This window comes from Pan paniscus, chromosome 5 (genome assembly GCF_029289425.2).
Source record: "Pan paniscus chromosome 5, NHGRI_mPanPan1-v2.0_pri, whole genome shotgun sequence".
Lineage (NCBI taxonomy): Eukaryota > Metazoa > Chordata > Mammalia > Primates > Hominidae > Pan > Pan paniscus.
Genome location: NC_073254.2, coordinates 109,442,312 through 109,460,361, shown reverse-complemented (window position 1 = coordinate 109,460,361; position 18,050 = coordinate 109,442,312). Strand labels below are relative to the sequence as shown.

Here is an 18,050-nt window from a genome sequence, read left to right as displayed (position 1 = left end):
TTTACAGACAGGCTCTCACTCTGTTACCTAGGTTGGAGTGCAGTGGCAAGATCATAGCTCATTGTAAACTCAAATTCCTGGGTTCAAGGAATTCTCCTGCCTCAGCCTCCGAGTAGCTGGGACTACAGGTGTGCACCACCAAGCCTGGTTAATTACATATATATATATATATATATATATATATATATATATATTTCTAGAGATAGGGGTCTCACTGTGTTGTTCAGGCTGGTCTTGAACTCAAGCAGTCCTCTCCAGTAGGTGGGATTACAGGCACAAGCCACTGCTCCTGGCTTTTGTCCTTTATTCTAAACAACTCTGTAGAGTGTGAAGGATGGGAAGGACTCCATTTGCGGTTTTTCCCTCTTCATAGTTTCCTATTTGTATAATTAATATTTGATTTACCTAGAGACTAGGGATACATTTTTACTGATGTTTGGAGCATAGAAGAATGCCAGAAAACACCCCCAATTATACTGGCTTTCTGTTTTTTCCAGGTTTGGAGGCATAAGTGGCGGGGCAGAGGGGGAAGGCATTTAGATTCTGTCCTACAGGTCTCTTTCCTTTTTTTTTTTTTTTTGGCTATAAAAACAAGACCTGTTCACACCCTTCAAATTGGCAATAAGAGATCTGACACCACCAATTGTTGGTGAGGGTCTGAAGCATCAGATGCTGTTTACAGACTTCCAGGTACAGTCAAGGCACTCCTACCTATGACCTGACAAGTCACCCTTCAGAGTAAGCCACATGTACATGAGACTGTACATATATCATTGTAATCACATATACATGGGAATATTTAATGTCCATCAGCAGGCAAATATAAATTATAGATCATCCATAAAAGGAAGTTTTATAGAGCCATTAAAAGGAACTAATGCACTGTAGTTATGTACTACAGATAACATTCAGCATAGGTGAATCTCACTGACATAGTGTTGAATGAAAAAGGCCAACTATAATATACACACAACTTAATATTTCTTTCCATTTTTAAACAATGTAAATGAATTATATGTGATGTTTGAGGATATATATGTCTGTATTAATGTATACATGAGTGAGAATAAATACTAAACTTGGGATAGTGGTTGTCTCTAGAGGATGAGGGGGTAGAGGGATAGCATGGGTTGGGAGGATGAGGAGAAACACAGAGGGCTTTTGTGTAGATGTTTTATTTCTTAAACAGAGATAAATACACAGGTGTTCATTATATAGGCATGGGAAGAAGAAAAAAGTTAGTATTGTTTGGGGCAATTCCTCTAGACCAGGGGACTTTTTCTGTAAAGGGGCAGATGGCAAACATCTTAAGCTTTGTAGACTGTACTGTCTCTGAGGAGTTTCTCTAGAGGAAACTTACTCAACTCTGCCATTGTAGCACAAAAGCAGCCTTAGACAATATGAAAGCAAATGAGCATGTTCCAATACAACTTACTTTTAAGAAACAGGCACAGGGCCTGCAGACGGTGGTCTGCTGACTTCTGCACTGAACCAGTGGTTCTTAAAATTGCTCCTCAGCTCCTTCCCCACCCGCCCAGTGGCCTGTATCATGCCTCCATCTCTAATTGTTCATCACAGTTCACAAGAGACTGGAAAAGTTAGGAGGAACAGTATTCTGGGGAAGGTCTTATGTGGAGTAGGGTCCGTTTCTCTTCCTGAAACCGCAACTCTGATCTTTTTTTTTTTTTTTCTTTTTGTGACCGAGTCTCACTCTGTCATCCAGGCTGGAGTACAGTGGTATGATCTCAGCTCACTGCAATCTCTGCCTCCTGGGTTCAAGCAATTCTCCTGCCTCAGCCTCCCGAGTAGCTGGGACTACAGGCGCATGCCACCACGCCTGGCTAATTTTTTGTATTTTTAGTAGAGAAGGGGTTTCACCGTGTTAGCCAGGATGGTCTCAATCTCCTGACCTCATGATCCACCTGCCTGAGCCTCCCAAAGTTCTGGGATTACAGGCATGAGCCACCACGCCCAGCCAACTCTGATCTTTATGACTGTCATCAACCTCAGTCATAACTGCCTAAATCAGCTGCATTTTTTTAGCCTTTCTTCTTCCTCTCTTTGTTAACAGAACTTAAATTTTCACACTGGAATTATAAGAAGCCAGCTTGTTGAGGGGAACCTTTGCAACATATTTCGGGGGGTTGCAGCCACATGGTTTCCAGGTGAAGAGTGTGTGTGGGAGGCTCAGGAAGCAAAGTGGCCTTCTCTCACAGGCGTTGCCTTTGGTCCTAGGATGATTACATGGAAGCCCTGGCCAGGCTCCACCTCACGGTGACCAGGGCCTACAAAGTGAATACTGACATCAACTTCGAGGTGTTTATTCATAAAGTGGATGGTCTGTCAGATGACCACAAAATTGAAACCCAAAGAGATATTCACCAGAGGGCAAACGATGACCTTGCAGATGCTGGATTAGAAAAAATTCACCTCAGGTGAGAACAGAAACCCCTTAAGGATCCCAATAAAGGATGGAAGAAAGCAAGTTTGGGGTTCGGAGTCACCATGATTGGCTTGGCATGGGCAGTAATTTACCTTCTTTTTACCCTGTTTCATGCTGTAGATGGATAGGATTAGGGGAAAATGAGCTTTGCATGTGCTAATGCTAATCTTTAGTGAAAGCGATTTTTTTTTTGTTTTTTAACAAATGGTCAAAGCTAAGGTTCTCCCCTCACATGAGAAACACATTATAGAAAACCTATGAATATAATTTTAGTAGTTAGTTGATGCTAAAGTTTACAGTTCTTGATAAAGATATTATCTGTAATTATAAGTAAAGGAGTAATCTGAAAACAATCCAAATAGGAATCCTCACAAAGGAAAACAATGTTTCCATCATTTTTTGTGAGGTAGTACATGCATCATTTTGTAAATTGGGAAATGGAAAAAACATAGTTGCTTCAATATCAAGAATATAAGTTACTAATTGGACAACCTAAGAGGCTTGTGTAAAGATGATCTGGCATGGATTGTCTTGCAGAATGTCAGGAAGCTGGGATGGACACAGATTGCTGCGGTTGTAAGCTTGCCAGTTGGCAGATGAGAATAGGCACAGCAGATGAGAATAGGCACAGCTCGGGCTTTTTGGGAGGTGGGGAGGAATGGCTTGTTTTTTACCGAGGTCACTGTAAATTCTGAAGGGGGCTGGACTGTATGTGTTAGGACTATAGATACAGAAGGCAGATTACCGGTGTTTTGACATAGCCTAAGCAGCCTGTTCCTCATTCAAAGGGAAAACATGATGAAATACCGTTTCCTCTTTCAGCTTTTATCTGACAAGCATATATGATCATTCAATATTTGAAGCTTTTAGCAAAGTTGTTCAGAAACTGATTCCACAACTCCCAACTCTGGAGAATTTGCTGAACATCTTTATCTCAGTAAGTAAATAATACTCCTGTTTGAGTCACTTGTAGAATTTGAAAATAACATTGCAAGAGTGAAAAAGATCTTATTTCCGATTGCTTCTATAGCATTTCAAGGTCATTTAAGTATTACTTTTAAAGATTACCCCTATGTGTTCTTTTAGATCCTTTAAAATTTAACTCCCAGCCCAGCTTGATGGCTCACGCCCCACTTTGGGAGGTTGAGGCGTTACGATGGCTTGAGGCCAGGAGGTTGGGACCAGTTTAGGTAACATAGTGAGATCCTGTCTATACAAAAAAAATGTAAAAACTAGCCAGGTGTGGTAGCACATGCCTGTAGTCCCAGCTACTTGGGAGGCTGTGGTGGAAGGAGTACTTGAGCCCAGGAGTTTGAGGCTGAAGTGAGCCATGATTGTGCCACTGCACTCCAGCCTGGGCATCAGAGCGAGAACTTGTCTCTAAAAATAACATTTAACTACTCAAATGCATTCCTGCACTTCACTGGTATAATTGGAGGGTTTATTCAAGCCTGTAGGCAATCATTCAATATTAATAGAGCCCCACCAGAGGTAGGGAACATAAAACTTGGCTTTATTGATAAGACGCAAACTGTTGAATAGCTTTTTGTAAGTTTAACATGCTGTGAGTGATGTGCTGAATGAACCCTACACATCACCAGCTCCAGGCAGGCTCTGCTGAGTTGAATTGAGGCAGACCTATTGGTTATACTCACATTTACTCTGTCACTACACAATTTTGAGTGTGTTTGTTTAGTGTTTCTAAGCTTATTTTAAAATTTACAGTCAGTAAAAGTATTTTTACTTGGCCTTTTCCTAATTGCAGGTATGTATCTCTATGAGTTAGGAAATATTGCTCAATTTGGTTACCTAAAATAAATAATTTGTGGTCATTCGAATTCTTTTTTTTTTTTTTGAGATGGAGTTTTGCTCTTGTTGCCCAGGCTGGAGTGCAATGGCGCCATCTTGGCTCACCGCTACCTCCGCCTCCTGGGTTCAAGCAGTTCTCCTTCCTCAGCCTCCCGAGTAGCTGGGATTACAGGCATGCACCACCACGCCTGGCTAATTTTGTATTTTTAGTAGAGACAGGTTTCTCCCTGTTGGTCAGGCTGGTTTCGAACTCCTGACCTCAGGTGATCTGCCCGCCTTGGCCTCCCAAAGTGCTGGGATTACAGGCATGAGCCACCATGCCCGGCCTCTACTTTTTATTTCTTATGCAAGTCCAGTATAGAGAAGTTTATGACAGTGAAGTTTAAATTGTAATAAAATGATACAATTTAAATTTTTAGTAGCGAGTTTTGCTCATTTTGTATTTTACATTAAGAATGGCATTCAATTTTGTGTAGTCATGACATGGTCTGAAGTTGACTGTTGCTTTAAGGCAACTTTTTTTTTTAAATTTCAGAATTCTGGAATTGAAAAGGCATTTCTATTTGATGTGGTCAGTAAAATTTATATTGCAACTGATAGTACTCCGGTGGATATGCAAACCTATGAGCTCTGCTGTGATATGATAGATGTGGTTATTGACATCTCTTGTATTTATGGGTAAGTACAACATTCTTAAAGGCCACAATCAAGCCATCCTTCCTTCATAACCTTTCAGGCATTTTGCATTTACATTTACTTACTTAACTTTAACATTTTTGTCTTAAATGACTGAAATCTATAAATAAATATACCAGTTAGCATGCAATAATAACAGTTATTGAGCAAATGCCAGGCATTATGCTAATCTCATTGCATGCTTCCTATTATTTATTTCAATTTTTTAGCAATAGGGTGTCCCTGTGTTGTCCAGGATAGATCACTCCTGGGCTCAAATGATCCTCTCACCTCAGCCTCTCGAGTAGCTGGGATTATAGGCATGAGCCACTGTGCCCAGGTTATCATTTAATTCTCAACTATTCGATGTGGCAGGAATTACATTTGACCCTTGAACAACACAGGGGTTGGGGTACCAACCCTTTGAACAGTCAAAAAGCCACATATATTTCCCCCCTGACAAACTTAACTATTAATACTAATAGTCTACTGTTGACTGGAAGCCTTACCAATAACATGAATCATTGATCAACACACATTTTGTATGTTATGTATTACGTACTGTATTCTTAACAATAAAGTGAGCTACAGAGAAGAAATTATAAGAAAGAATATATTTACTATTTATTAAATGGAAGTGGGTCATCATAAAGGTCTTTACCCTCATTGTCTTCACATTGAGTAGGCTGAGGAGGAGGAAGAGAAGGGGTTGATTTTGCTGTCTTAGGAGTGGCAGAAGCGGAAGAAAATCCATGTATAAGTGGACCTAGGCAGTTCAAATCTGTGTTGTTTAAGGTCAACTGTAGTGTATTCACTTTACAGATGAAAAAACTGAGGTTCAGAGTGGTTACATTTCTTACCCTTGCTCACACTATCAGTAAGGATTGGAACTGGAGTTTCAACTCAGATCTGATTCCTGATCCTCTGCTGAAAAAAATCTGTTAACATACCATTCTTAGAAAACAGAGCTTCCTATACACTTAATATAAAATAAACAAGGAGTGGGGGAAACTGATTATGTTACCCGACGTAGAAACAATTCTACATAATTATAAATGTGCTGAACAGGTGGTGTACAGACTGACTAGGTGTGAACTAGTTGTTCATCTTATTAAGATGTTAAGGTGTTGCTATCTGTATTGTATCTGACATCCTCATCTAGTTGATGAGGTAAAGCTTTTGCTCGTCTTCCTCTTTACTCACTGCCTGTGACCTGCCTTACACAGCTTGACGCTCTGCCTCTCAGCTTTTGTGAGAGTCTAGTCTCCATTTTTCTCTTCCATTGCTTAAAAATCCTTTGCCCACTCAGCTCGGATTCTCTCTGTTAACTGTTAGACACACACACACACACACACACACGCACACACACACGGAAAGTGATACTTACAAGATTGTATTGAGGATGAAATATCATTAGGCTCATAACGTGCCTTTACCTGGTAGACTCTGGATAAATGTAGCTGCCATAATTTATTATTACTGTTATAATTAAACGCTGACATCTGGCTTTAGAAATAAACCTTATTGCCCAAGATTACTGCCCTGAAGCATTCTATTATTTTTAAACCGTTTAAATGGATGACCTTGAAATAGTCATGGAAGATGAACGCACCCTGATTACAGTGCAGATTGCCATGGTAATCAAGTACAATGAACACCACAATTAATCTGGCACATGCTTAACAATGTGCATGATCATTATTGTGCCATATGGTCATTAGATGTAAGTGGTAAGTTGTTCATGTAAATGATGTTAATCAGAGTTACTTTTACCCAGCTAAAACAAACATGGGGAGGGAGGGGTTAGGAGGAGGTGGCCTGGCTTTGCTGTCAGATTGGTTTTTCTGTGGTGGAGTACAGTGTTCTGAGAACCCACAGGATTCAGTAAGAACCAGTCTGGGTCACAGATGGTTTGTGGGCTCTGGGGTTTCCTCAGATTGTTTGCTGGAGCAGCAACAAGCCAGTCCTGTTAACCAGCAGGAGGCAGGGTTGTGTGCAGAGCCTGGGGCCCTCTTAGGCAATGAGGAAGCAGGTGCCCTTGTAACTGGAGGCCTTGCTGCCCCTCCCCACCTGCCCAGTGGAGACCAGCAGGCCCTAGAATCAGGTGACCTGGTGCCTCAGGAATCTCTCAGCTGAGGCTGTGCCCCAGCTGGCAGCTCTGTGCTCGCTCATGCACACACACGCACACGCACATATATGCACACACACATGCACACACTTTAAAATATGTTCTATCTTCATGTGTTTTCATTGCTTATAGATGAAAAACTTGAGTAGTAAAACAGTTTTTGCAGTTGCAAACCTCATCAATTTCTACTTGTAATTTTTGGTGGAGTCTCTGTTTTTCTAATTTGTTTAATGTTTACCTTTTTCTGATTGTGAAAGTAATACATGCTCATTGCAGAAAATACATAAAAGTCTAAAGAATAAAATTAAAGTAGCCCATAATCTCACCACCTAGAGACAGTCAGTGTTTACATTTTATATAGTTTGTTCTTATTTCCATGTGTAATTTTTAGGATAATGAGATCACATTTGTATGTAAAATTTTTCATCCTGCTTTTTTCATTTAACATTACCACCTGAGAATTTTCCTGTATTATTAAATGCTGTTAATAAACAGTGTTTAATATCTATATAGTATTGTATTTACTTGGAAATTTTAAATGCCATTTTCTTCATTGGGTAAAACATGTTAAATGTTTCAGTTTCTTGTTCTCAGAACATTACTTATAAGCAAGAGAGATTGAGCCTTAAAATATAGTAGTTAAAACAGTGCAATGGAAATTAATGAATTCTGTTAAAGCATCTTTAACATTTGAAGTCCAGCACTTAAAAGGTTTTTCTTTAATGTTTTGGTAGGTTATAGTGAGTTGAATCCTTTAAAAAAAACAAAAAAAACCGAACTTCCACAATTTACTTTTTTTTTTTTTTGAGACGGAGTTTCGCTCTTGTTGCCCAGGCTGGAGTGCAATGGCGTGATCTCGGCTCACTGCAACCCCCGCCTCCCGGGTTCAAGTGATTCTCCTCCCTCAGCCTCCCGAGTAGCTGGGATTACAGGCATGCACTACCACGCCTAGCTAATTTTGTATTTTTAGTAGAGACAGAGTTTCTCCATGTTGGTCAGGCTGTTCTCGAACTCCCGACCTCAGGCGATCCACCTCGGCCTCCCAAAGTGCTGGGATGATAGGCCTGAGCCACCGTGCCCACCCTCACAATTTACTTTTAAGTGGCCATGTATATGGCAGCTTAAAATACTCTCAAAACTAAAAACCTACATTTCCTAAAAATACTCTTGTGCAATTCAGGCTTTTCATTAAATCTGGCTTGATACTCTACCTACCCCCTTGTGTATTTACAGGATTAAAGCATTAACTTTGAAATTAGCCATATCTAGGTTTGAGGTCCTGGCTTTACCCCTATCGTCAGCTTTGACCAAGTTATCTTATTTTCCCCTAGCCTCAGTTGCCTTAGAAACTTAGAGGATTCTTATAGCAGACAGAGGATAATGCATTTTAAGAACTAAGAATGGTTAATATCACATAGTAAGCTTTAATAAATGCTAGTTCTCAGTGAATGTGGTAAGGTTTAACACAATTCCAATTAAGTCAAATTTCTGGTCAGTTATTCATAAATTTGGGGAGTAAAAATAAATCAGAAAATTTATGTACAGTTTTAGGTAAGGGGGAAAAGGTTTAGGGAAGTGTCCTTTGCCTGTGAGGAAAGGATTCATAACACTTTTATTACACAGGTATCTTCAGAGGGTCCAGTTTCAGTCATTAAAGCCATTATAATAAGTGTGTATTTTATGTTCTCAGCATTATGCTTAGTGCTACATATGCATTATTTCATTTAATCTTCATTAGAAAACTTTGAAATAATTACTGTTAGTGTACATATGAGGAAATTGAGGCTCAAGGAAGTTATTCGACTTGTCCAAGCTCACATAGCTAGCAAATAAAAGAAGTGAGATTCAAACCCAAGTCATTTGTGTCTACACACCACACCTTTTCTTAAATAGACCTATATATCTTTTTTTTTTTTTTTTTGAGACGGAGTCCTGCTCTGTCACCCAGGCTAGAGTACAGTGGCACAATCTCGGCTCACGGCAACGTCTGCCTCCTGGGTTCAAGGGATTCTTCTGCCTCAGCCTCCCGAGTAGCTGGGACTACAGGTGTGCGCCACCACGTGGTGCCTGGCTAATTTTTGTATTTTTAGTAGAGATGGGGTTTCACCCATATTGGCCAGGCTGGTCTTGAACTCATGACCTCGTGATCTACCCATCTCCCAAGTGCTAGGATTACAGGCGTGAGCCACTGCGCCTGGCCAAACAGACCTATATATCTTATTTAACTCTGTATTTTGAAAAAAAGTTAAAACCTACAGAAAATATACAAGAGTAGTAAAATGAACTCCTGTATAACTCTTCACTGGGATTCATCAGTTTTTACCAACTTGCCATATTTGCTGCATCTCTCTTTTTCTAATACATATTGTGTATCTATTTCTTTTCAGTGAACCATTTGAGAGTAAATTGAACCAGTTCACAGTTCAGCAAATTTAGCATGGCTACATTATTATCTAATATATAGACGATATTCAGATTTTACCAGTGGTCCCAATTCTATCTTTTATAGCAGTTTTTCCCAATTCAGGATCCAGTCTAGCACTTGGCTTTCAGGTCTCTTTAGACTCCTTAAATTTGGAACATATCTTCAGCCTTTCTTAGTCTTTCATCAGACCACGCTTTTGACAGCCTGGCTATTCTAGGTGAGAAAACAAGAAGCCCTTGGCCACGGAGGTGGGGAGAGCTAACCTCATCCTTCAACTGGCTTCTTCAGGTGCCTGGAGAGTGTCCCAGCTGCTGCAGACAGCCACTCATTGTCAGTAGGAAATGACTGTTGAGGACTGTGTATGTTTTTGTGCCTGTGTGTTTCTGAGCTCTTTTGCTGAAAGGCACTGCAAGTGTAAACAACTTATGATTATCACTTTTTGTGGCTTAAAGCTGGTCTCTTGTCACTGGCTTACAGTTTCTAGTTCTTTCTCAATGGTCACATGTTTTGGTTTCTGTCCCCATTTAGTCTCAAAGAAGATGGAGCAGGAACCCCTTATGACAAGGAATCCACAGCCATCATAAAGCTTAATAATACAACCGTGCTTTATTTAAAAGAGGTGACAAAGTTCCTGGCTCTCGTTTGCTTTGTCAGAGAGGAAAGCTTTGAAAGAAAAGGTAACTTTTTGGTGTGATTTAAAAGAAGCATTAAAAGAAGCATCAGACTGCTACTGCATGTATTGTTTGTTGAATGTGGGTGGACAACAGCATGGCCCTCGAAACTTCCAGATGCCAGTCACAGGCCCTCTTGGCTTGGAGTCCAGAGCAGGGCGGGCTCCTGCCCACAGTGTCAGCTTCTGGGCCAGTGAACTGGCCTGCCCTCTAGTGGTGCATCTGCGATTGCAGCGAGGTGGAAGTGGAACCCCATGATCCTCCCAGGGGCCTTGGCATCTCTGCTAGGGGGAAGCTAGTTGGGGCACTGTTGCCAGGCTGTGAATGAAGTCTCTTACCAGGGAGCAGACTCCCAGCCTATATTGAGGGTGGAGGTCTCCACTTTGCTCCACACCTCTAGAAGGTCTTAGGTAACCGTGTGATCTTTTGTTCTTCCCATGTAAAGGAGGGGACAACAGGTGGTTTGACTTCTGTTCAGCCTCAAAATACTTCTTAAATCTTCAGAACACAGGGATGGCATCATGATTCCGGAAAGGGAAGACCATGAATATATTTAACTCCACCAAATTTTTTTTAGGATCAAATTCAGTTTTATTTTGAAACAAAAGCAATTAAACTAATTTCCCCCTTCTATAATATCTAAACAAAAGTTACTAACAGAAGTCCCTAGCTTACTAATATGGCTAGGGACTTTTGTTAGTAATAGGGTATGGTTTACTAATTTGTTGGGTAAAAAAAAAAAAATCTCCAACAAATAGTTACATATCCTGAATATGTAATAGTAGCATATCCTGAAATAGCCTTTTTCTTCTATATTATAAGCAATATAAGCCCATTAAATTAAAAATGCTTTGAAAATTTAGGAAAGTATGTAGAATAAAACCAGGTATTTCACCATCTAGAGCTAAACCCATGTTAAATTTCTGGGATTTTCTTTCTCCCTTTCTCTCTCTCTTTCTTTTTGAGACAGGATCTTGCTCTGTTACTTAGGCTGGAGTGCAGTGGCACAGTCATGGCTTTCTGCAGCTTCGACCACCCGGGCCCAAGTGATCCTCCCACCTCATCCTCCCACCTCATCCTCCCGTGTAGCTAGGACCACAGACACATGTCAACAACCTGGAATTTTTTTTTGTTTTTGGTAGAGATTGGGGTCTCACCATGTTTCCTAGGCTGGTCTCAAACTCCTCGGCTCAAGTGATCCTCCCACCTCGACATCCCAAAGTGCTGGGATTAAAGGAGTGAGCCACCACGTCTGGCTCTTCTCTCTTATTTCCTCTCCCTCCTACCCTCGCTCCTTTTCTCCCTTCCTTCATTCCTTTTTTTCCTTCCTTCCAACAAAACTGGGGCCATATTGTCTAATATAGTTTTATATTCTAATATAGTTTTATATTTAATATAAATATGAAAATATTTATATTTTATATTACATATATTTCACTTACGTATATCATGAAATTTTCCTAATTCATTGGCCATGAAAACTTAATTTACATTGTTTATTTTTATCAGAAAAGTAATAGATTCTTTTAGAAAATTTAGAAATAATATTTAGCAAAAAAACAATAATTATCGATGTTTCTCATTCAGATAACTACTCTTAACATTTCCTGTATACTTTTCCAGTCCTTTCTTGCATATGCATTTTCTAAAAGGACTATGATAGATTGTATGATGAATTCTACTTTATAACCTTCACTTAAATTATTACAGACATGTTTCCAATTCACCATCTTTTTTTAACCACATCATTTTAATGATTGTATTAGATTCTTCTATTTTCAGACATCTATGTTGTTTCTAGATTTTGATGTTATAAATAATATCATTATGACCTCCTTTGCACTAAATATTTATGTGCATCTTTGGTTGTTTCCTAAGGAAAAATTTAAAGTGGAATTACTTAGATCAAAAGGGTAGGCCCATTCTGGGGGCTTCTAATGCATATTACCAAAATGTTCTTCAGAAAGATTTTCTGGTTTTATGCTGCGAAGAGAATATGAATACTTATTTTGCTGTGTTCTTATCAATATTGGGTATTAGTATTTTTAAAAGTTGGTAACTGAAAACTGGTATATTATGTGAATTTACATTTTCTTGCTGCTTAGTGATGTCCTGTATTTTTCCTGTGTGTACCATGACTGACCAAATTACCTTTTGTGTCCTTTGGCCTCAGAACTTTAAATTAAATGGTGTTCATCTTTTACTCCTTATTTTCATCTTGCTAGAAACAAGAACAGATTATATAATAGATCATGGAATTTTAAAGATAGACAGGAATACACCTTGTTTCACCCTCTCATTTCACAGATGATTTTACGCAGGCCTAGAAAATATAAATGACTTTCTCTCAACATCACACCACCACTTTATGGCAGTCAGGGCTAAAGGTTGCTGGCCTCAAGTGATCCTCCCTGCTCAGCCTCCCAAAGTGCTGTGCTGTGCTGTGCCTGGCCTCCTGGTGTGCCTGGTGCCTGGGTGTTTTTATTGTGCAGCTAGGGTTGAGAACTCCTGAACCAGAGAAGGATGTGGGGCCTTATGAACTGTAGGTGGGGTGAAGCCTTATGAACTGTAGGTGGGGTGAAGCCTTATGAACTGTAGGTGGGGTGAAGAGAGTGTTTATTTTGTTTATGTCTCTGTTCATGTATTTTCAAAAACTTTTCATGAGGGTTGAAATAGCAAACACTGTTTATGGATGTTTACTGTCTTTAAAAAGCCTCAGTTGTGAACTTTTACTTAAAATTCCAAACACAGCAAGATTACTGTTACATTTTGAAATGTGCAAAGATATGTAAGTTAAGGTTTGTCAAGAACAATAGGGGCGGGTGCCTGTGGTTCATGCCTATGATCCCAGCACTTTGGGAGGCCAAAGTGGAAGGATTGCTTGAGCCTAGAGGTTCAAGACCATCCTGGGCAACATAGTGAGACCTCATCTCTAGGAAAAATTCAAAAATGAGGTGGGAGGATTGCTTGAGCCCAGGAGGTTGAGACTGCAATGAGCTGTGATTGAGCCTTGCACTCCCACCTGGGTGACAGAGTGAGACCCTGCCTCAAAAATAAGAACAGGATATGTCTGAAATTTCCCAAGTTGAGTATTTCATTGTACCCTTCTCATTGAGCCAAGTTCTTTTAGCTAAGCTTTTTAAGACAGTTTGTTGCACATAAAAGCAGAGAATCTTGAGGCTCTCACATCTCATATTCAAATTGCCATTTAAAAATCGTTCCTTTGCTCCTTTGTTTTTATTACTTTTCCCCTTGCTTGTGACATTGGTCTTTCCTTGAGGAAATTGACTCCTGGTTTTACTGCACTAGTGGTTCACTCTCTCTGCAGAAGCAGCAGAGGGCACTACTCAGAGGTTTTCCTGCTCCTGGAAACCGAGACGGTGCCCTCCCCGCCCTCCCCTTGCAGTTAGTTGTATAACTAGTTTGAAGAATTTAATCCTTGGCTGGAATCCTAATTCTTCCTTTGGACGCGGCTCTAGAAGCATCCACTGATAGATAGAAATAATTGTTGGGCTAGTTATTTTAATAAATTTAAAGATAGTAAATAGAACTGACCACCTTATCCTAATTGGTGTAAACATAATGTTGCTCTCAGGACTTTTACAAATTACTAGTAATGATGAAAAATGCACTCATCAAGACTTTGGATTATCTTTTATTCTATTTTTTGTGTCACTGATACATTTCTGAAAACACAAGAAGATTCTCTCCTACTATTTCTCCACTTAAAATACTTAATACTGAAAAGCTGAGCATCATTGGTTGTTGAGTTTCTGCTGGAGTTGGCAAGATGACTGTTAACACTCTAAAATTAGGGGCTTCGCTTTCCCTCGGGCTTATGAGAATGGTTTAAATATAATAGATACTCAGTAAATATTTATTGATAGATACACAGCTTTGGGATCCCAAGTCAGGGTCTGCCTCTACTCAGTCTAATAATGCCCTTTGGGGAGAAATATTTTTCATTACAGATTTCTCTTAATTGTAAGAAATCTTTAATTCTGAAAGGTTAAAAAAAAAAGTTCAGTTCAGTGGTTCTTTAAATCTTTTGGGTCATAGGAACCTTTGAAAATATGGTCTATGCTCTGGAACCTTGCATCAGGAAAAATCTTCCTTCACAAGACTCTGCCTATAATTCCTAAAGATTTATAGCAATTTCTGAAGGCCAGCTGCAGACATCCCAGGGAAATCTATGGTCCTGACGCTAAGACCATCCTCTACTGCCCCCTACTGGCTTGTCCTGGCCATGGGTCCCATGAAAAGATGGAGATTATTTCTACGTGACATTTATAAATATTTTTGTTCTCTTCTCCAGGGCTAATTGACTATAATTTTCATTGCTTCCGGAAGGCCATTCATGAAGTTTTTGAGGTGAGAATGAAAGTAGTAAAATCTCGAAAGGTTCAGAATCGGCTGCAGAAGAAAAAGAGAGCCACCCCTAATGGGACCCCTAGAGTGCTGCTGTAGGTGAGGTTTCAGGAACGTCTTTTGAAATCAGACCTTATCCATGAGGCTGCTGCGCCATGTTGCACTAAAGGAAGAGGAAGAAGGAGATTGGGACACATACCATTGATTTGTTGTTAAAAAAAAAAAAAAATTCCTGCAACCCTCTTGATCTTCTCTTTTATAAATAAAGTAAGCACTTTGAAGCAAAAACTTGTATATTAACAGTGATGTGAAATCCATTGTCATTTCATTACACAAATGTAAACTTCTATGGTCTGTAGTCAAAAAAATCCCGTGTGAGAACTGCCAGGAATTGTACATATTTTGCACTTTTTCATGTTTCTCATTGAACTGAACTTTGATAAAACAACTTTTCTAAGCTTTTTTTCTGTACTTGGTGTCAAGGACATGCATACTGTAGTCCATATCTATATGGCAATCAGAAATTAATCAAAAAGTGATGCATTGGTAATGACTTTTTGTAAATTTGGAAATCTTTGCTACCAATTGTTGAGAAAAATCATTTTTCAGTGGAGCTGGAACAGATTGGAGCTACAAGCTCCAGGAGCAATAAGAACTGTCCCCTATTTATAATGGGTGTAAACAGTTTTGTAGAATAATGTTAGCACCAGACTTACCTAAAAATTTCTATAGCAGTGGCTGTGCTTCCCTGCTCAGTGGTTTTTATGAAGCTGTTTACCTCAACACACATCTCTATAATCACTTTATACAGAGAGGTTATTTCTTTTTGTTGCATTAGTATTCTTTTGAAACTTTGGGACCAGATTTACAAAATGGTGCCGATCACTGGAGAGAAGTAAGAATGTCACTGAATTGTAGGGTTTCTGGAGGCTTTTCTGTACCTACCACCCAGGGCTAAAGTAACATCAGAGGCCTAAAGTTGTCCCAAAAGTATGTGATTGGCAACTGCAGACTAAAAAACATATATACAATTCTGGACTTTTGGCCCTGTGCGATGGTCTGGTGTGCTGCATTTAAAATGCTTATTCAGGACCAGTTCTTTATTGCTCCATGACCATAGTGAATAGAACAAATCGCAGAACCCCACCATGGAGCTCAATCCTGTTAGTCACTTTTGTCACCTCCACATCTCCTTCTCACTGGTGATAACATGCCTCATGTACTCCACTTGTTCCCACCTTATGATTAAGCCAAGCTCAGCCTGCCACCAGCATGCTCTGCAAGGCTGAAGAGTCATCCTGAAGACCCCTAAAGGTCAGTGGGAAAAGGATGGCTGGAGAGACATTACAATTAGCTGTGTAATTGTTTCTGTGAAATTATTTCACTTATGTTTACTTTAGACTAACAGGAAATTAAGAGTCCTAAATCTACCCCTATGCCAAATCATTCCAAGTAGATAATTTTATGTGCATCTCAAGGGTTAGCACCCTAAGGCATGCTTGTGGGGCATTAGAAAATGAGATTTTTTTTTTTTAAAAGCTGAGCCTCCTAAGAACATCAAAGTTGGTCCTAGCAAAATATATAAAGTCCCTAAAGCAACTTATACTTGAAACTTTTTTTTTTTTTTTTTTTTTTTTTTTTAGAGGGGGCCTCATTCTGTTGCTTGTGCTGGAATACATCAGTACAATCATAGCTCACTGTTACCTCTTGGGCTCAAGGGATCCTTCCACCTCAGCCTCCCTAGTAGCTAGAACTACAGGTGTGCACAACCACGCCCGGCTAATTCTTAAATTTTGTTTTTGTAGAGACAGGATCTCACTGTGTTGCCCAAGATGGTCTCAAACTCCTGGCCCCAAGCAATCCTCCTGCCTTGGCCTCCTCAAATGCTGAGATTACAGGCCTGAGCTACCGTGCCCAGCCTAAACTTTCCCACTTCTCTCTGTGGCTTCTTTCCAACCTCTCTCCTTCCTCTCCCCAAGTCCTGTTTCTTTGAAGCTGGTAACTGAATTTAAGATGATATCTGGTTGGTGTTTAAGGTTTGAGCCTCCCAAGGGTCTGTGCATTTTGAAAGGAGATTTCTAAAAATAATTAAGGTGCCCTAACTCCTTTCCTCATGATTCCTACTCCGAAACCTGGATGGTTAGGAGCCCAGGGCTCCCTGATTTCCACAGCTATATCCTGTTGGACCTTTGCCAACAGACCTGGCACTTATGGGTTATTGTTATAAATCTAATTCTCTAATATTTTTTACATGTTGTTTCACTTTGAATAAGCAAATGAAGAATCAGTTTTCTAATATGACTTTATCCTCAAGCTAGAGACACTAGCCTATTTGGTAAATCACACATTACTTAGGTATATTTATTACTATAACCAGGTTGGAGCTTCCACGTTTAAGCTGGGTATATGATGGGTTTTTGTTAAAATGTGCCTTAAAAAGCCTATTACTTCAAGAGCAAATGATTCTTTGGGGGAAAGGCAAAAATAATTCTATGACATAGGGCCCAAGTTCATGGTAGTAAGTGCACTCTTTGATTAATCACACGCTAATATAGATTACTGCCTCTAACTTTGTAAGTGTGGCAATGACTTCTTAATTAAAGAAAGATGCAGGAGTTATGTCTAAGCGTTCAGTTTTTCAAATCTGTGTTATTGGAAATGTCTTCAAGTCATTTTGCATTGTATTTTTGATATGCGAGGCAGCTTATTGCGATGTGTATGGCCATGTTTCATTCTCAAATTTAATTCTATAAATACAAATCCTAAATACATGGCTACAGCAACTGCACTGGAACATTTTTGCTTGGTTTTAGGGATTGAGAACTTGCCTTGCAGGTTTCCTTCCTCAAAAGGAGCAGGGCAGTCCTTTCCCTGTTGAGTCAATTAGAATTTTTACATAGAGGTGAGACTGTGAATTATTTTGGTTATTTTCAGTGATGTAGATTAGTGTGAATGACCAGGGTGGAATGTTTTTGAAGGAATATAAAGCAAAAACTGGTTGACATTCACAAACTGTTCTTTTGTGAACATATTTTGGACCCTTAAACATGACTAAAATCACAGCAATATTGTTACATACGGGTTATATGCCAACTCTGTTTGAAATATACTCTGGAAAAACAGCTGAATTGTCTTGGTTATTAAAGTATGGTATGTATTCAACTTGTACAGACTGGATGTAATTTGTAATTAGGTATAGTTCATGTTTTACTTTAAGCAGTACATCACTTAATAACCATTGTTAAGCCATTGCTTTCAAGAATGTTAACTGCCAATTTAAAAGCATGTGTCCTAGGTTCACGCTTTGGTAAAGCTCTCATTTCAAGTGTATTCATAGCTAAGCTTTCTGGGAGCAGAATTGTCTCTTTGGTGAAAAGGAAGTACGGCCTTTCCTGTTTCTGAGGTTGCTTACCATACATGTATGTCACTGTTTCATTGGCCCTGTTACATCCATTTGGTAAAATTTATTTGTCCTGATTAACCAGCTCTCATTTTATGGAAATGATGATAAATCTCACTACTTAAATTTAA

At 39.5% G+C, this 18,050-nt stretch overlaps 1 protein-coding gene across 1 annotated transcript in view; it reads left to right on the top strand.

Moving 5' to 3' along the window:
- Window positions 1–18,050, top strand: part of RRAGD (Ras related GTP binding D) — a 48,134-nt gene extending 30,084 nt beyond the window's left edge. The window contains exons 3-7 of the mRNA XM_003822876.5: window positions 2,236–2,435; window positions 3,266–3,380; window positions 4,788–4,930; window positions 10,009–10,157; window positions 14,467–18,050. Of these exons, the coding sequence (XP_003822924.1) occupies window positions 2,236–2,435; window positions 3,266–3,380; window positions 4,788–4,930; window positions 10,009–10,157; window positions 14,467–14,618 (759 nt within the window). The 3' untranslated portion in view covers window positions 14,619–18,050. The remainder of the gene's footprint in view (window positions 1–2,235; window positions 2,436–3,265; window positions 3,381–4,787; window positions 4,931–10,008; window positions 10,158–14,466) is intronic.